The following is a 20,217-nucleotide window of genomic DNA, read 5'->3' on the forward strand; positions in this document are numbered from 1 at the left end:
GTTCCTTAATAAATAAATAAATAATAAATAAATAAATTCACGCCTGCTCACACCACCGTTGGCACATAAACTAAGCATCAATGTATACAAACATCCTGAATAAAGGGGAAAACAGATCCACCCGTTCGTAGCAATTGCTACGAACGGGTGGATGTCTGTTTTTCCCTTTATTCATTACTTCTCTCCACCTTGCGGGTTTCCGCAGGACTACTACGTGAATACAAACATCCTGCACCTTTAATTGGTTCAGCAGCCTTGTGACTTCAGTCACGTGACTGCAAAATCGAGCAGCGAGACCCAGAACAGTCGCTGTCCACCCAGTTGCGACCAACACGGTCACACGACTCCTATGTGTGAATGAACTCTAATGGCATTGACATGGAGGACTGTAATGAGAGCTGGTGGCTAATGTGTTGGCCTTGGTCAAGCATGCAGGGTAACAATCAGAGTTTTTTGTGGCAATGCACACTATTCGCCAATCTACATTGTACAAACATTCGAGAGAAAAAAATGGCTGAAATTTTTCTTGCACAATAAATCCATGCTTTTTTGCGTTTGTGTAAACTAGCAATTTTGTTTTTGAGATGGTATTTCAAAAATACAGTAAAGCCTCATTATAACCAAATTGAAGGAGAAGCCAGAATTATATCATTATATCCATTATTATATGTACTGCATGAATCTCTCTGGGGGTTTCAATGGGTATTTCACTTCCTTCGTTATATACATGATTTAATTATATCTGGTTTGTTATAATAAGGTTTGACTATTTTATTTGATGCGCATTTGGTTTTCAATGCACTAGCATTCTTAGGATACTTCACAGACTCTCCAGGGAAAAGTTAGATGATACAAATCTCTTGAGATGGCAGAAAAATTCCTATCGCCCGAAATTCGTATCACCTAAGGACTTTAAAAAAATATCAGGAAATTAAGGGGCACGGTAGAAGATATATAGGTGGGGACACAGCGTGGGCAATACACAAGGGACCAGCGACCCTAATAAAGTACCAGCAACTCTCCTGTGAACCAGGCCGCCGATTGCAGCGTCAGCCCGGCCTAGTGGTGAAACTTCGCCAGCCGTGGTACCTAACGTATCCAGGAATAAATATCTCTACTGTAAATATGTATATGCGCATTTGACTATTCAATATTCAGTTCAGTAATTTGTACTTACTATTTGTATTCGATTTGTATTTGAAAAATATGATGTTTGCCCACCTTTATTCAAGAGCCCTCTGGCCAAATCTCTTACTGTTAATGTCGAAGAATCGGTACGGCTCTCTTGGGCGGGGAGGAAAGGCCTCCGCAAATAACTGCGCCAAAGAAATATCTGCCAACCTAAAAAAATATTCAACTTTTGCATATAGTACCTTTATTTTGAATCATTATGACTACAGAAACTGTGCAGTCGAATGTTAGGGGATTATCGCACAACACAGATAACGTAAATGAACTGCTCCATGAATTTCAACCATATATACTTTGTGTCCAAGAGACACACTCCTAGACCAAATCCAGAAAACACAAAAGTTCGGTATAAGTTTTTAACACTCCGAAAAGACTGCGAAGGCAGCCACATATCAGCTGATGGCATTGCTATTATAGCACAGAGATTTGTTCCCTGCCAGAATTTGCTACTGCAGACCTCTATGGAAGCAGTATCTGTCCATTTCATATTACTAAAAAGGCTAGTAACTATCTGTTCCATCTACATTCCACCAGATCAAAAACTTGTTGCCTCAGATTTGGAGAACCTAGTTGATTGATTGCCGGAGCCATACATATTAGTAGGCGACCTCAGTGCTTATAACCTACTATGCGGTAGCCCACGCTGTGAAGCAAGAGGCCACATCATTGAAAAATTTGCCTTGTCATCAGATGCGTGCATCTATAACAAAAAACAGCCCACATTTTGTAGTTCAAGCAACACATATTCAGCCATAGATGTAGCATTGGGGTCCGCTGTTCTGTTACCATTTTTCATTGGAGAGTTGTAACAAATTCATATGGCAGCAACCACTTCACTGTGATTTTGGAGGCCACCAGCTCGCCCGCTTCTGTAGCTTTCCCTTGGAGATGAAAATGGTATGCAGCCAACTGGAACAAGATTGAAAAACTTTCTTGCCTTTCACATGAATCCATAGCGCATCTTGGTGTTGAGGAAATTTTATTACTCAGCATATATGTCATGCTGCTCTGGACAGGGTCTATTCCACAGAAACCTGGGGACAGAAAAAGAAACACCTGGGAAGCAAAGGCAAGAGTTTGATTTTGCTTCAAGTTGTTGACAAGTTCGACTTCGCCCTGCCATCTGCTAGCCGCTTGGTTAGCTCAGATGGTAGACCGGCTGCCCCGGAAAAGCGGTGGTCCCGGGTTCGAGTCCCGGACCAGGACGAATTTTTTTTTTCATCTGCAAGGCCTTTCTTTCAAGGAACCTGTATGGGTTTCCTTTGTAGCAATTGCTACGATTGGGTGGACATCTCATTTTTTCCTTAATTAAAAAAGAGAGGCGTATGATTTGACCTATACGTTGAAATGAATGGTCGTCTACTACAAGTAAAAACGGAACACAAATTTCTAGCCATTATTTTTTTATAAATACTTACATTCCTATGCCACCTTAATTACCTGAAGCATAAGTGCTTGGAAACAATGAACATTGTTCAGCTTTTATCCCACCCCTCTTGAGAAATTGGCACATGATGTCTATTAATGCTCTTCACTAGCCTTGTGAGGACACTTATAGACTACGGGTGCAATCGGCATACACGAAGGCCCTAAAAAAGCCTGATCCCCTCTATCATTTATGCACACGGCTTGCAACTGGAGCCATTTGGACTAGCCCAGTTCAAAGTTTGTATGTGGAGTCTCATCAATGGCCCCTGTAATATCAGAGAACCTACATAGGACTCGCGTATGCTCTGAATGTCATCTTCCAAAGTAAACATTCCCGCAAATCACTTCTTTGTGATCCCCCCTCTAAAAAACTATTTGAAAACTGACCATCCATTTACCATTCCCTTTGGCTGTGAAGGCCTTGGCAGATATGCTTCAGATTAGCTTCGATGATGTGATAGAAGTAAGTTGCGACAATATCATCACCCCATGAGGTTTTCACCCAGTAAATTGTGATTTTTCCTTCAAATCCATAAACATGATGTGCAGTCCAAGTGCAGCAATCACACAACACTTTTTATTCTTGGAATACAAGTATCAACCAATTTCATTTTTCTTCGATGCGCCAAAGTCCACCACATCGGTATCATGTGCAGCGCACAGTCCAAACATTGAAAGCTGCCGAAAATTGAATGAGAACAGCAGTATCTTTACAGCCAAAGCTTATAGCATTGTCCTAGCAGTTGATCATATCTTAGAGACCAGAACACGGAAAGCTATAACAGCGATAACAGCAGAACCGAGGCGTTTACGACCTTTCAGTGTCTTTATTTTTGGTCTGCTTGGGTCACTTTCTGGACAGAAAGCCCACGGAGGTCAACCTGTACCCAAAACTGTATTTTGGATATGAAAGAAAGGTAAGTAGACAGCATTTGGGGTGTGCGTGTTGACGTTATAACTTGCACAGCAATTGTCCCGTTACGGCAAATAAACAAGACCATACGGAACTTGACGTTTTTCGTGTCCTGTGTTTTTCAGTCACGCAAATTAGCCACATTCGAGTACTCGTGATCGCGAAAAGTGAAAGCAGCATCTCACTAGCATGCACAAAAGCAGGGCTGCGCACACGTCAATGCCTCAATTGATTTTATTTTTCTTCCTTTCGTTGAATATGTGGGTGCTTGAGCTCTTATAATTGTGTAATGCTTACACTCAGCTACACGAGCAGCATGTTCAGTCGTTGCTAACAGAGCTGATGCCCCCTTCAGCGCTGTCGTACATGGATATGCCAATTATTCTGTGTTCGCTATTGACTTCAAGGGAGAAAATAATAAAGTGCCTGCAACTGGCTGCACACGTGATATAAAATGTAGTGCTTTTATCTCGTGCACACTGCACTGGCCAACTAATTAGTCTTGTTGCTGATCATGACCGTTGTCAGGGTGAAATACTGCTCATAATTGCTTTGTGTAAGAGTCTTAGGTAAACACGTATGAGCTAGATCTTTCCCTGCGACTGTGTGCAACGGGCAAAACATAGAAAATAACTTTATTGTATTCATATCAATCGTGGTAAGCTATGAGCACATGACTATCAAGATGACAAAGCAAGGTAAAAATGCAGCACAATGTATTGTGGTAATGCACAGTACAAATATTATACTCGCCTTAATAAAATGAAGTATAGCATCAGAGTGGCAGTATAGCATACTAAATGTCTAGTCTCTTCCATACAGTGCATCAAGCCCCCCCAAAGAATGTGCATTATTAAGCAGGTCTCACAGAAAGGAGCTTGGCCAACTGCACGACATGCATTGTAGTTGCAGTGAAGCAGAAGACGCTTCAGCTCTGTTGAAGTGAATGGCGCCACAGGGTGCTCTCGTTAAATTATCTACATGGAATATTTCTTGTAAAATGTGATCGCAATAAAGAAGATACACTTATCGGCATTCAGAGACAAGACGGCCGCACCACGATTGGAAACAGCCATCGTAGGCAACTGAGAAATGCAAACGCGCTGTGGCCCATGCTGTTTCTGCAGTCTCCTCACAATCATCACCATCAAAAATTCCAGTCTAAAAATTCCAGTCTTAAATAGGAAATGAAATAGCAGATCAGAATGTGACAAAAGCTGCCTTACGTAGAGTGACAGATGAAAACCAGGCTCCAAGTCAGGATACGAAGAGATTTATCCACCAGAGGCTCTGAAACCACTGGCAGAGTGAGTGGGATATGGAAACGGAAAACAAATTGCAATCAGTAAGAGCACAATTGTGGAAGAGTCCTCCACTGAAACTTCCTAGGCTATCAGAAGTGGCACTTTGTAGATTGTGAATGTGACACACACACGGAACACATGTGCATCTTGAGGAGACCCTCCAACATGGGAGAAATGTGGAGAGCAGCTAACCATTCTGCACATTTTAATTCATGTTCATTGTGAAAAAGCATGCTATTTTAAATGCATCTTTTACTCATCATATACCTTCTTGCTGTGCCCTATTTTTTATCAGGGGAAGCAATGTTTCCTTTTAAAGCTGCTTTTTTTTTAATACTTTGAAGAAGTGAACTTTTTTAACCGAATCATTTATCATCCTAGTGACTAGTCTCATTCTCACAGGTGAGCAAGCACTGCAACCACGTTTTAAAAGTGAAGCCTTCTTTGCCTCTTCCTTCGACTTTCTCATTGCTGCTGCTGCTGTCTGACACACTGCGTTGGTGGGTGGTTGGGCAAGTCAGAGTGGAAAGGCGACCCACTTGTTTTCGTCCCACCACGTCAAATGTGCACAATGCCCTCTGAGCTCTCCCCATTAGCCGCTTGACAGCTGTAATTATCCACGACTCCCCTCAGAAGCATTGCAGAAACTACAGCTCTTTCATTTCTACTAACATGCTGTGAGTCCAGAGTGGACATAGATAGAACTGTAGAAGGGAGGGAGGAGGAGATGCAGTTCCCATACAAGGGGGGTCGACATGAGAAGGCAAGGAAACCCTGCTAGTATACGACAGCGGTTGCGGGGAAACTGGATAAGCTTAAGTTCAAGATACGGTACAGTACGCTGCTGCTATTTCTGAAAAATAAACACCATGTAAATATGTCAAGCAGACAAATTGCGCAGGGCGTGCAGAAGCAGAGCCGCATTAATTAAAGCGCAGCGCAGGGTCCAGGCGACATTACGGAAGCGGTCAACCATCAAATCAACACTTCTGTGCCCACCGCAGTAGCTTTGTGGCTATAGCATTGCTAGAGGTCACGGATTTGATCCCGACTGCAGCAGCCGCATTTTGATGGGGGCGAAATAGAAAACATACGTGCATTTTGATTTTTGGACACGTTAAAGAGCATCACGGTGTCAAAATTAATCTGGAGTCCACCACTACGGTGTGCCTCGTAATCTGAGTGTACTTTTGGCACGTACAGCCCCATAATCTAATTCAAGTGTAATACCTCTGCCCTGGTGGGATGCGCCATGTGATACAATGGCAATGCGCAACCCTCTCAGAGGCCAAGAAATATGGTGCACAACAATGCGTCAAGCAAACACCTCTCCCTGTGTGTTCTGTGAACTACGCAGACAAACAGCAGTGGTGCATGCAAGGTAACTTTAACATCTACTCACCACTCTCGTGTTAGCCTAAATGTTGAAGAAATTAAGCTTTAGCCGTCAGCATCACCGCTAATTATAGTGAATCAAAGCATCCAGCACAGAAAACGTCGCTTGCATTGATTGCCACAGTGCGTGGGATCTGCACAATTTTTTTAGTGTGGCTTTATACACCACTATTTTACATTTATGCCATTTGAGAGCCATTATTGTCTTAAATCAGCATATGTGTAGCACGTTCTTTTTTTTTGTCATGTCCAACTAAATATCATTGTTATAGCACTCTTTGGCCTAAGATTCCCTTACGCCACTAAGCCCCATTGAAAAAAAAACGAACCCCTCTGATGACAACTTGGGTCACTGGGTATGTGCCAGTAGGTGGGTGCCGCTCTTCAATGACAGAATTGAACACCTACGTTACACGGGTTCCTCAAGGATAGAAACCCGACGCTTTACAAGGCTGTGCCACAAATGCACTGGGTGAGTGCCACTCTTCAGTGAACCTCTCGCCAACTTGGGTCTATGTTCCACTGGGTGTGCAGCGAGTGACGGAACAAATCTCAGCTTTTTCACCCACCGCCCCGCTTCTCGTCTTGAAGGCCGCACGTGGACTACTTGTCCAGACAGAAGCGCGAGGGAGGAGGAGATGAGGAGGAGCCCAACTGCCACATGATGCACTTCTGAGCATTTGTACACACCGGCGCGCCATGCATTTCGGAGGCTGCGCATGAGCTTCACGGTGCTGCTGCTAGATGGTGCCGAATGTTCCTAGAGCAGCACAAAAGAGGAGTTCCACTCTGGTACATGCCTCATACATAACTTGTTTCGATGGTGGAGATGTGTTGTGTCACTATATTGATTCAATGCTAAGTGCATTACTGTCAATAGTCATCACAAAATGGGTTCTGCTGAATTTTTGTATTGTTTGTGTTTGCCTTTAAAAAAATGCATGAGGCAAAGGTAGTTAGCATAAACAATATTAGGACAAAAAAATGTTCATAAAAACGGTACCAGTGTGCTTGAAATCCTTTGTTCATGATGGGCCTTTTCGAAGATTCTTTTGCCTCGAAAATTTTATATATTTGCACAGCCCAAAGTGCTACTATTCTGGGCACACATTTCACCATGTTGTCTTTCTGAGTGAATCAGAGCTGGCCAGATAGTGAATTTGAAGATATGGTGGACAGTGTCCAGAGAATAACGCCCACAGTTGAGGGCAGTGTTTTTGCAGCAGCTTCAACGACTGTACTTGAATCCTAAGTTGTGCAAAAAATGACTACGACCGACATAAGAACGACAACACAGAGTGCTAACTTCCAACTTTTTATGTCGAGAAACATATTTTTATTGGACCTCTTGCCGGTGGGCATGTCAAATAGGGTGATGTCATGTTATGACCATTTGAATAAGCCAGTTTATTTTGCAACAGTGGTAGCAAAGCAGTGCTCACACACCTGTCTGCCAAATTTGGAATATTAATGGCTTTGATTCATTCACATGTCGACTGTTCTATGGCTCTGCCCATGACACTTCACTGGTCAAACTCTTTACCGTGACCGACCAACTAACCTTAATTACCAGCTTGTTCAATGCCTCTGTTTCAGAATCGGGGCCGGGCAAAGAGCAGCTGCTGTCCAAGTGCTGGCTGGTCCGCCACTGGGCTGCAGCGGCAGGCTGAACTGGGCTCGGCTTTGCTCTTCCTCAGCGTCGTCCCACCTCCACGGGTGAGCATGCCATGCTTGGGCAGTGTCTGGTTGCCGTGGGTGACGGTTTTGGGGCCTCTCTGACTCTTGGGAAATAGGCCGCCTTCAAAGCCATATTATTTGGTCTGTGGTAGTGATGCCATTATCATGATCAGCCTCTGCTCTCCTCCACACTGTCTGCGCCTTCAGTGCCCATCATAGGGCACTCCCTTTATATTTTATTGCGATAGCAATTATACGCGTGCACTCCAAGCGTATTTCTGGCATCGGCGTAGTCCAAAGGGAATAAAATCGTTGCTGCGCACCATATGCTGTATGTGCGAGTGAAAGCGTGCGAGGGTGCGCCGGCGATCGCGGCTCAATCTTTTGCACGAAAGGGGGGACAGCAGGGAGGAAGCACGCCATCTTCCGTCACCCGCAAGGCTCTGGGGGGAGGGGAGGGAAGCGGGTGCGTGTTCGCCTCCTTGTGGCCTGTGCGTGACCACCCTAGCCGCTGCATCTTAAAAGGCATCTGCAGCGAGGGCAGACCTTTGCCATGGGCAGGGAAAGGGGCCACGTTCTACTCTGGGCGGCGTGGTCGGCCATGCACGCCCGCCTAGGCCGCTGCATCTTGAAAGCCATCTGCGACGTGTACAGAGTTCGCCAAGTGCTGTGTTTTCATGGCTTAGTTCGCGTTGATGCGAGCAGCAGCACGAAGGTCAATTTGCTCACTGCTGCTGCCACGCTTGCTTCCCTCCAGCGTTACTCACTCCAACAAGTTTCTGCAGTCATTGAGTAAGACGTGTTCATGTTTCCTTGTGCGCACCTGACACCACGCTTGTTACTTTTGTTAATATGCCTATGTTTACAACTTTCTGCTGCCGATAAAACTACTACCCTAGCAGCCCACTTGTAGCAGCCCACTACAAATTGCTATCGCAATCAATGCTTCGCCTTTTGGGAGAAACTGCGACTTTTTTTCATGACTAGGCTTCAATATTGTCACGTGGTCGTGACGTCAAAGAACACAGTAGCAGTACTGTGAAAAGCAAAACTAAGCTTTTATTGGGCAAACCTGTGCCCACAAAACTGGCTACACTCAAAGCACAACGAGAGCGGCGAACACAGTCGGCGGTCGTCGAAAATCTGATCAGCGGGTCAAGCGCGTCGGCTTTTATAGATCAGCCGTCGAATGTTCCAGATTAACCGATGGGACCCGCGTGTCTTTCACAAAGTTCTACACTATTCGCGTCGCGCATACATGCAATCAGATTACACAAGGCGCGGTGAAAGACAGTGGACGGAACCATAGATAACATTCCAGAAACGTCGGATACATGCAAGCGCGTCCCTCGCTGCACGATAACATTTGTTAGGCGGCCAAACGTGGTCGCCCGATAAAGATAAGTACACGTGTCATTACCCCCCTCTTAAAAAGCATCGACCCGATGCTGCAAACAAACGAAAGTAATAAATAAGCACTCGTAGCAAAGAAAACAACAAAATAAGGGAAGTTCGTTAGCGTCCGTAAAACGGCTTAAGACGCACCACGTGGACCACTTCAGGTCGTGCGCGGCGCCGCTGTGAATGCGAAATGCCGTCTGGCACGACCTCATAGTCCAGTGCGCCAATACGTCGGATGACCTTGTAGGGTCCGAAATAGCGTCGCAGTAGTTTCTCACTCAGTCCTCGTCGGCGTATCGGGGTCCATACCCAAACACGGTCGCCGGGCTGGTACTCGACGAAGCGTCGTCGGAGGTTGTAGTGTCGGCTGTCGGTACGCTGCTGGTTTTTGATCCGTAGGCGAGCGAGTTGTCGGGCTTCTTCGGTGCGCTGGAGATAGGTAGCGACGTCAAGATTCTCTTCGTCAGTGACGTGCGGCAACATGGCGTCGAGCGTCGTCGTCGGGTTCCTGCCGTAAACCAACTTGAACGGCGTGATCTGTGTTGTTTCTTGCACCGCCGTGTTGTAAGCGAATGTTACGTACGGCAGGACGGCATCCCACGTCTTGTGTTTGACGTCGACGTACATCGCTAGCATTTGGGCGAGGGTCTTATTCAGCCGCTCCGTAAGACCATTCGTCTGCGGGTGGTAGGCCGTTGTCCTCCTGGGCCTTGTCTGACTGTAGTTCAGAATGGCTTGAGTGAGCTCGGCTGTAAAGGCCGTTCCTCTGTCGGTGATGAGGACTTCTGGGGCGCCATGTCGCAGCAGGATGTTTTCGACAAAGAATTTCGCCACTTCGGCTGCGCTGCCTTTCGGCAGTGCTTTAGTTTCAGCGAAGCGGGTGAGGTAGTCCGTCGCCACGACGATCCACTTATTTCCGGTTGTTGACGTCGGAAAGGGTCCCAGCAAGTCCATCCCGATCTGCTGGAATGGTCGGCAAGGAGGCTCGATTGGCTGTAGTAATCCGGCTGGCCTTGTCGGCGGTGTCTTGCGTCACTGACAGTCTCGGCATGTTCTGACATAACGGGCTACGTCGGCGGTCAGGTGCGGCCAATAATACTTTTCTTGTATCCTCGATAGTGTCCGGGAAAATCCTAGGTGTCCAGCGGTCGGATCGTCATGTAGGGCGTGCAATACTTCTGGACGAAGTCCTGAGGGGACAACAAGAAGGTAGTTGGCGCGGACTGGTGAAAAGTTCTTCTTCACGAGTAGATTGTTTTGAAGCGTGAAGGAAGATAATCGGCGCTTAAATGCCCTGGGGACAACGTCGGTGTGCCCTTCCAAATATTCGATGAGGCCTTTTAGCTCCGCGTCTGCCCGTTGCTGTGCAGCGAAGTCTTCCGCGCTTATCATTTCAAGGAAGGCGTCGTCATTCTCGTCGTCTTGCGGCGGCGGGTCAATGGGGGCGCGTGATAGGCAATCGGCATCGGAGTGTTTTCGTCCGGACTTGTAGGTGACAGTGATGTATTCTTTTAGTCTGAGGCTCCACCGCGCTAGTCGCCCTGAAGGATCCTTTATATTCGCTAGCCAACACAACGCGTGATGGTCGCGACTTTGAAAGGCCTGCCATAAAGATAAGGGCGAAATTTAGCTGTAGCCCAAACGATGGCGAGGCATTCCTTACGGTCGTAGAATAGTTGCCTTCCGCTTTTGACAGTGACCGGCTAGCGTAAGCTATCACCTGTTCGACTCCGTTTCTCCTCTGGACTAGAACGGCACCGAGGCCTAGGCTACTGGCGTCAGTATGGATTTCTGTATCGGCGTACTCGTCGAAGTGCGCAAGTATCGGCGGCGACTGCATGCGTCGTTTGAGTTCTTCAAATGCGTCGGCCTGCGGCGTTTCCCACTTGAACTCAACATCACATTTAGTTAGACGTGTCAATGGCTCGGCGATGCGTGAAAAGTCCTTGACAAAGCGCCTGTAGTAGGCACACATGCCAAGGAATCTACGCACTGCCTTCTTGTCGATGGGCTGCGGGAACTTTGCGATGGCAGCTGTCTTCTGCGGGTCAGGGCGGACTCCGGACTTGCTGATTACGTGGCCTAGGAACAGGAGCTCATCGTAAGCGAAGCGGCATTTTTCCGGCTTCAGAGTAAGCCCTGACGACTTGATGGCTTCTAGTACTGTCGCAAGCCGCTTGAGGTGATCGTCGAAATTTCCGGCGAAGACGACGACGTCATCCAAGTAAACGAGACAGGTCTGCCACTTCAATCCTGCTAATACCGTGTCCATGACGCGCTGGAACGTTGCAGGCGCCGAGCACAGTCCGAATGGCATAACCTTGAACCCGTAGAGGCCGTCTGGCGTGATGAAGGCGGTCTTTTCGCGATCCCTTTCGTCGACTTCTATTTGCCAGTAGCCAGACTTGAGGTCCATCGATGAGAAGTATTTAGCATTGCAGAGCCGATCCAATGCGTCGTCTATCCGTGGGAGGGGGTACACGTCTTTCTTCGTGATTTTGTTCAATCGACGATAATCGACGCAGAAACGTAGGGTACCGTCCTTTTTCTTAACTAAAACTACTGGAGAGGCCCACGGGCTTTTCGACGGCCGGATGATGTCGTCGCGCAGTATTTCGTCGACTTGGTGCCTTATAGCTTCGCGTTCTCGCGTTGAAACTCTGTAAGGGCTCTGGCGGAGTGGTCGAGCGCACTCTTCGGTTATTATGTGATGCTTTGCGACTAAGGTTTGTCGAATCCTCGATGACGTCGAAAAGCAGTCTTTGTATCGTCGAAGCAGACTTCTGAGCTGTTGCTTCTTAAATACAGGGAGACTTGGATTTATGTCGAAGTCTGGCTCGGGAACTACGGTTGTCGGGGTAGATGCGACAGAATCCGAGAGGACAAACGCATCGCTGATTTCCTGAATTTCCTCTATGTATGCGATCGTCGTGCCCTTGTTGATGTGCTTGAACTCCTGGCTGAAGTTTGTCAGCAACACATTCGTGTTTCCTCCGTGCAGTCGAGCGATCCCTCTTGCTACGCAAATTTCACGGTCGAGCAGTAGACGTTGGTCGCCTTCGATGACGCCTTCTACGTCAGCGGGTGTTTCGGTGCCGACCGAAATGAAAATGCTGGAGCGAGGCGGGATGCTCACTTTATCTTCGAGCACCCTCAAGGCGTGGTGACTACGAGGGCTCTCCGGCAGTATCGCTTGACCTTGCGACAGCGTTATTGACTTTGACTTCAGGTAGATGATTGCGCCGTGTTGGTTCAGGAAGTCCATGCCGAGAATGACGTCTCGTGAACACTGTTGGAGGATAACGAAGGTGGCAGGGTAAGTCCAGTCATGAACGGTAATTCTTGCCGTGCAGACTCCAGTCGGCGTATTGAGGTGTCCTCCAGCGGTTCGAATTTGAGGGCCTTGCCATGCAGTTTTAACTTTCTTCAAATGGGCGGCGATGTGTCCACTCATTACGGAGTAATCGGCCTTTGTGTCCACTAAGGCGGTAACTGCGTGACCGTCGAGAAGCACGTCGAGGTCGGTGGTTCTTTGTCTGGCGTTGCAGTTACATCTTGGCGTCGGATCATGGCTGCGTCGTGTTGAACTAAAGCTGGAACGGTGCGTCGTCAAGTCGTCTTTCGTCGGTGTAGTCTTGGCTTCCTGACTTCGTCGGGACGGCGGCGTGTCGTTATTATGTCGTCGAGATGGTCTCTTCGTCGTCTTCGTCGGCGGCGGAGGATCTTTGTCAGTTCGACGAACAGCAACCGCACCTCCATTGGTTGCTGCTTTTAGTTTTCTGGATATGGGCTCGCAGAGCGGCCCCAGGCTGGGCCGGTGTATGGTCGGCGCTGCGGTGACAGGTAGCGGCCTGGTGACGGTGAACGGGATGGTCGTCGAGGGTTCCACTGAGTGGCGGTGAGGTAGTCGGCGATATCGCGAGGTCGTTCGCCAATTTGTGGTCGCGGCGCGTTAACGGCGATCCCTCGGAGTCCCATATCCCGGTATGGGCATCGGCGGTAGATGTGCCCGGCTTCTCCGCAGTGATAGCGAAGCGGACGGTGCTCGGGGGTGCGCCAAAGGTCAGTCTTCCTTGGAACGCCACGTGAGGGGACGGCTTGGCGTGCTGGCGGTGGGGGTGGTGGTGGACGACGGAACTGTGTCGTCACTGGGCCCTGGCGTGGACGCGGAGGGGGTACGTGACGGCGGGCTACAGCGGCGTATGTCATCGCTTGCGGCTGAGGTTACGGCAATTCAGGGGCTACTCCGAGTTGTTGTTGGACCTCCTCACGTACGGCGTTGGCAATCGACGCCACTTGAGGCTGTGATGACGGGAACAGCTTTTGCAGCTCCTCCCGCACGACTGCTCGATAGTCTCGCGCAGGTCGTCGGTGGCCAGTGACTGAACTCCAGCGTAGTTTCTCGAGTTAGAGCGGCGGTTGAATTGCCGGTTCCGCATTTCCAGTGTCTTCTCGATGCTGGTGGCTTCGCGAAGAAACTCCTCGACGGTCTGCGGTGGGCTCCGTACCATTGCGGCGAAAAGTTCCTCCTTTACACCACGCATTAGTAGCCGGACTTTCTTTTCCTCGGACATTTCCGGGTCGGCGTGGCGAAATAGGCGGCTCATTTCTTCTGTAAAAATCGCGGTGGTCTCGTTAGGCAGCTGCACTCGGGTTTCTAGTAGTGCTTGGGCTCGTTCTCGGCGTACGACGCTTGTGAATGTCTGCAGGAAGCCGCTTCGGAAAAGGTCCCAGGTCGTTAAGGTGGCTTCTCTGTTCTCGAACCACGTCCTGGCAGCGTCTTCCAATGCGAAGAAGACATGTCGCAGTTTGTCGTCGCTGTTCCAGCTGTTAAATGCAGCGACCCTCTCGTACGTCTCGAGCCAGGTTTCCGGGTCCTCGAATGTTGAACCGCGGAACGTGGGGGGCTCCCTGGGCTGCTGCAGCACGACGGGAGATGCTGGGGCTGCCATTGGGGTGGACTTGGTGGCAATCTTCCTGCTAGTCTCAGGTAGAAGTCCGTGCTCTGGCGGCAGTCCTTGCAGTCGGCTGCTAGCCCGCTGGTCTTGGGCGACGTTGGTTTTGTCCTCGGGCTTCGGGCTTGGATCACGGCTTTGTGGGGGCGTTCGGTACATGAACGCACAAGCACCTCCACCAGATGTCACGTGGTCGTGACGTCAAAGAACACAGTTGCCGTACTGTGAAAAGCAAAACTAGCTTTTATTGGGCGAACCTGTGCCCACAAAACTGGCTACACTCAAAGCACAACGAGAGTGGCGAACACAGTCGGCGATCGTCGAAAATCTGATCAGCGGGTCAAGCGCGTCGGCTTTTATAGATCAGCCGTCGAATGTTCCAGATTAACTGATGGGACCCGCGTGTCTTCCACAAAGTTCTACACTATTCGCGTCGCGCATACATGCAATCAGATTACACAAGGCGCGGTGAAAGACAGTGGACGGAACCATCGATAACATTCCAGAAACGTCGGATACATGCAGGCGCGTCCCTCGCTGCACGATAACATTTGTTAGGCGGCCAAACGTGGTCGCCTGATAAAGATAAGTACACGTGTCAATATACAGCGCTGTCTCCTTGTTTGTTTTGACGTTCAAGTTGGCCGTCTTTTGGCAGTGGGCTTGCGAAAGTCGGTTGTAATAGCTGTGGCTGAATCGCTCCTACAGAAGGTGAAAAATAGAGCTGGAAGGGAAAGAGCTGAACTCAGGTGACTGACGGTGAGATCGTTGGTTATGCCTTACATGCACAAGATCTCACACAACCTCAAGAAGGTCACGAGCAGACATCGTGTTCCTGTGGTATTCTCGGCCCCTGACATGTCCTCTGTCCTTGGATTTGCAATGACAGTAAACAAGGGAGCCTAACGAGGCGTGAATGCCTTTACATTGTGCTTGTCTACTCCATTCCTATGACGTGTGCGAAGATAGCCAGATCGAACGGTGTGTAAACGACCGATTTGGGTAGCATGTTCTCAAAGTGAGAAAGAAAGACGCATTTGGTTGCCCATATTACTGGGTTAGATAGTAATTCTCGGTAGATCTGCAATTGGCATGGCTCGTTTAGCTTTGGAGGCCTTCTTCATTACCAAGCATTCTGCATAAGTCTACTGTTTTGCACAAGGCCAAGCTTGATTTTCTGAGGGGTTGCTCTGACATCCGTGATAGTTCCTGCTGATACAGCTTCACACTTTCACTTGAAGAAGTAGTGCAACACATGCACTCGAAAGAGCGTATAAATCGGTGGGTTGTTGACAGGAATAAGCAGTTGGTAGTAGCACTTGTCCTTGTCTGTTCCATGTGTATTTAGGCAATTAGTTTGTGCTTAACTTCCCAGTCAACATGTCAGGCCACCTAGCCCCACTGAAGGCATGTTTATAGGGAAGGAAGGTTGTAGTTATGTTTACTCCGTTCTCTTTAAGGTGATGTCGAGAATCCAGTTACAACTAAAATTCAGGGCTGTTTTTCGCACCAAAGGAAAAAGCAAAATAGCACATGTTTCACATCTGCCTAATGTGTGTCATTTGTACGAGCTATAGTATACTTGAGGGGCACAACAAGCACAATTCACAGTTGGCAGTGCTGAATTTTTAAAATACTAGTTGACTGATTACTACTCTGTTCAGTGTTTGCTCCAGCTCAAATTTTATCATTTGGAAGGTTTTCAACATGAGTGCATGCCAAAATCAGAAGGAATTTACCGTAACGTTAATTTAAATAGCATTTTGCATTGATTGAAGCTTAATGGAAGGCCTGCATGTACTGCATAGGGTGCATGCACAGCATGCACCCTATGCTTACCTTATAAGGGCCTCTTCAATGTTATACAGTCAAACCTTGATATAAGCCTTAGTTGTAGCGAAAAACTTCATTAAAGCACAAATTTCGTTACGTAGAGGTTTTAAAGTTTCAGCAGTAAAAATAATTCCGCAGGTCCCCAAAACATTCCTTGTGGGTAGTATCTCGTCACTAAACACTTATAAACAAATTATTGCAAAAAGGTGCAGATTGCGCTAAAAACAATGCATTGATGTGGCTCATGGTGTCTGAAATTAGCATATAGTGCATCACACAGCACTGTAAATCTTGGACGCCATGGTTGACCACACTTAGTGCCCGCAGCCATCATTAGATTGTACCGACAAATTAAAACATAGGGAGATTCATCCTTCCTGAGAGAAAAAAAGTTGCAGTTTTGCGTAAAAGGCAAAGCGTTGATAGCAATAGCGAAGTATTAGACAACTACACAATGCAAAGTTCGTAGTTTTATCGGCCGTATAAATTGCAGTAAACATTTGGTTACTAATTAGACAAACGTGGTGTCGCGTTCACGCAGGCAAATATCAACAGATCTCACTTGACAACCACAAACGCTAGCTGTCACAAAGCGCCGACAGTGAGAAGTGACCACTTTTTGCTGCCTCTCGCTCCAGTGCCTCAGAAAGATGAGATTATGTGAGTTCCAACACTAGGCACGCAGGAACGCAGCATGAACAAAGCTACCATCTATCTTGGCTTTGACCTTTGCACCCACCGTAGATTACAGTAAAACCTTGTAGATACATAGTTGGCGGGGAACATGGATCAGGTTCGCACTAAGCGACGTACCAATTAATCGACAGTGGCAGCTGAGCAGCTATAAACTTAGTGGCCAATGAAATGTGTTAATTCTCACTCAAGCACGCATGCAGACAAGTTTTATTTGCTAGCAGGCAGCAAAAAATCTATGATTTTCACTTGCCGCCATGGTGGCCATGCAGCAACGATGGCATCCTCAAACTCAGCAAGGCTGCAAGCCAGTTTCTCCATCAAGCCCCAGTTCTCTGTGAATGCCCTCATGACAGTCAATGCACTAGTTGTGTCAGGTACGGAAGGGCCATGACGACCACGCGGAAGCTCTAGAAGCTATGGAAGCAGAAAACACGTCATGGCTACCATATTTTCATGTCATCATCGGTGGCAACTGCAGTCTGGGAGAGGTCGATGTGACACAATTTCGCTATGTATGGTCTGCCCGCACAACATTTCGCTGATTCCACGCTTGTACACACTGAAAAATAAAGTAAATACTATGCACTAACTGTTTGGCATGCATTAAGCGACTACATCTTAAGCTGTCAGCCAGTACATTAGGTTCAATGGCGACAAGGTGGGGGATCCTTCACGACTATATTTAAACCGTAATTGCCTAATAAGCGGGTATATAATAAGGAGGTTTTACTGTACCTACAAGATACAGCGCCTGGCCAGTGTATGCGCACAGCCATGTGCAGCAACAGCAGGGGAGGAAGAGACGTGTCACTTAATCACGTTATTGTGCGCTCACCTCCATGCCCCCCCCCCCCCTTGCACTGGAGGAACCGTCGCTGGGGGGGCGGGGCATGGCTGACACGACTTGTTTCCAGCTCCATAAATTGCTTTTGCTGCTTTTAACACACAGAAGCATGGCCTTTGAGATTGGCTACTGTTAACCTGAGCTGCCGACTGCCCTGCGGCCTCCGCAAGTTCTTTACCAACACAACAGATGGCGCAGCGGTATTTCCTGTGTACCATACTCCTGTGTGCGCACTTTCAGGAACCTGATAATCCCGTTTGCACGTTGACGTTTTGCCGCTTTTTATGTGGAAGGAAGTGTGCAAATTATAAATTATGCCTCGGCTGACATTTTCATAGTTTTATTTTTGCTTTATTGACTAGCCGTAGGGGCTCCAAGTACATGCTTGAAATGGCCAAAAATTTTCTTCAATCGAAACCATAGGATGAAATATGTTAAAATTCAAACAAAAATACAAGATTTTCAAGGGAATTAAGATCGCGAAATGAAAAATAGTTGGAAATAACGGGTTTCATTAAAGGGACCCTGAAGCGATTTTAACGATTTTGTACAAATGTACTGAGTCGTTAGGGTAGGTCCTTCTGATCATAAATTGATACATCTAAGTGCTCCATGTAAAGCCTGTAATTTATTATAAGGTTTTAAAAATGTACATCGCTTCCGATCGCAGCACACAACTCGGCTGAATTTTCAGCTGCCCCTGACCATTTGACACAAATTGCCCTAATGACGCTAGTAGGGCGAGTTACTGATTGGCTCCTCAGGGTGCGTCATCGATAATTTTTCCAACTTTATGGCGAACAAATGTTGTTCGTAATAGTTGGAAGGTTAGTTAATTTGTTTCTATTTCACACTAAAACACTTCCGGCACAAAGCAAGTGTCGTCTGCTTATGTGACATGCTCCGTGTTGATGAAAGATCCGCCGTCAGTGTTGATCTCGATCTTTCTTTTTGAGATCACCATGGTTTACCCTTGTTACCTTGTGGGCCACAAACGCAGTAACTGGCAGTATGTCAAGTTGCAACATTGTGTCCCTCTGCAAGGCAGCAGACGAGCGGAGTGGCTGCAGCGTGTCGCACTGTCGCTATCCGATCGGCGCCAGGATTTGCGCGTTTGCGGCCGTCACTTTACACCGGAAGATTACCAACGCAATAGCGTTTCGCGAGTCCGGTGTTAGGGTAAACACAAGCGCAAGGGCACTGGGCCTGGCAGTTTGACCGTGCCGTTCCACTGGATGAGCAGAGGCGCAAACATGAATGGTGTGCATGGTGCAGCCACCTGGTGGCACGTAGAGCTCAACCAAACACAGTGGCAGTAACAGAGTGCATTCTTCTTTGCTGTTGTAAATTTTTCGCAGGAGCCAAATCGTGAACACATTGCTTTTGTGAATGTTTAAAATGTTTCACACTTGGTTAGAGCAATATTAGCTCTTTGTTTGGCTGGTTAAGCTCTGCGCCAACAGGTGGCTGGACCGTGCAGACCTATCGGGCTGCTCACGTTCGTCTGCGCTAAAGCTCCTTCGTCAGCATGAGTTTATGCCTCCACCCGTCCGTTGAAACGCCCACCTCGCCTGTGGTTACTGGAATACCGGGCATGTTCGGCGTTGCGACAGAATGCTTGCAACGCGCGCTGCTTCGATAGCTCTTGCTTGGGGTCGACTGCTAAGCGGCTGGCGGAGAGGTTGGCGAAGCTTCGCGCACTCACTCCTAGAGATCTGAAAGTAGACGACACGACATGCCATCATGACGCAGAGCCAGTGAAGGTGGAGCTTAGCCCCAATCACTCGGCAAACGAGTTATCTTGTTATGGTCTATGGTCGATAACTTGTTATCGCCCATAGACGCTTCGCTCAAATTGTGGTGCGAATGTGATTAACTTTAGCTGTACCCTACGCGTCTACAAAATTTGTCCTAACCATTTTAGGAGCCGTTTAAATTGAGCTTTGTTATATCAAGGTTTCACTGTATTTGTACATTGGTGGGGCCCGGTGTGGTATCCTGGGTTGGCTTCTGGTTTCAGTTTTGGGTCGTTTATGTCAGGGCGCCACTCAGTGCCAAACGCTGCAAGTTGCCTGCAGTAGCCCCATGGTGAGTGAGAGTCATTGGATTTTCAATATTACTAACTACCTTTCACTAATGGCATCCTAGTCTGACTTCTCTCAATGTATATACAATCGAACCTCGATAGTTCGAACTCAAAGGGGCCGGAAAATTTGTTCGAATTAAAGGAAGTTTGAAATAAAAGCAGGACTTAATTTGGAAGTATTCGTACACCATAGCACGATGCACGAGCGGTGTGAGTCATGAAATATCATGGCGCACAAGCACACAGCGAGCGAGGACCACTAAACTGTGCGCACAGGTCAACGCTCGCTTCCAGATAATGGCAGAAAACGAAACTTCAAGGAGCAGGCTAAGCTGGCACCAGCAGGGTTGGCAGTGCCAGCGCCGGCGCACAGGTGGGTGCACGCAGAGGCTGTCGAAGATGAGGTAGTTACGAGGGAGTTGAGAGGGAGGGCGAGAGGAGCGTAGTTGTGAGGAAGGGTGGAAGGGAAGCGGATTTGCTTTCCCGCCATCTTT

At 47.8% G+C, this 20,217-nt stretch overlaps 1 protein-coding gene and 1 long non-coding RNA gene across 16 annotated transcripts in view; one reads left to right on the forward strand and one right to left on the reverse strand.

Moving 5' to 3' along the window:
• LOC135920079 (uncharacterized) overlaps positions 1–20,217 on the forward strand; it is a 247,788-nt gene that overhangs the window by 158,836 nt on the left and 68,735 nt on the right. For all 15 annotated transcript variants that reach the window (XR_010570164.1, XR_010570165.1, XM_065454132.2 and 12 more), the window contains one exon: positions 7,828–7,947. Coding sequence is in view for 13 of the 15 variants with exons in the window: in XM_065454132.2 (XP_065310204.1) it covers positions 7,828–7,947 (120 nt within the window). In the remaining 2 variants the exon portion in view is untranslated. The remainder of the gene's footprint in view (positions 1–7,827; positions 7,948–20,217) is intronic.
• Positions 1,417–6,986, reverse strand: LOC135920083 (uncharacterized). Its single transcript, XR_010570169.1, has 3 exons — positions 6,801–6,986; positions 4,759–4,831; positions 1,417–2,100 (listed from the first exon to the last, which is right to left on the reverse strand). It is a non-coding gene; the product is annotated as an uncharacterized lncRNA (long non-coding RNA).

The sequence above is a fragment of the Dermacentor albipictus genome, unplaced genomic scaffold, assembly GCF_038994185.2.
Source record: "Dermacentor albipictus isolate Rhodes 1998 colony unplaced genomic scaffold, USDA_Dalb.pri_finalv2 scaffold_18, whole genome shotgun sequence".
NCBI classification, from domain to species: domain Eukaryota; kingdom Metazoa; phylum Arthropoda; class Arachnida; order Ixodida; family Ixodidae; genus Dermacentor; species Dermacentor albipictus.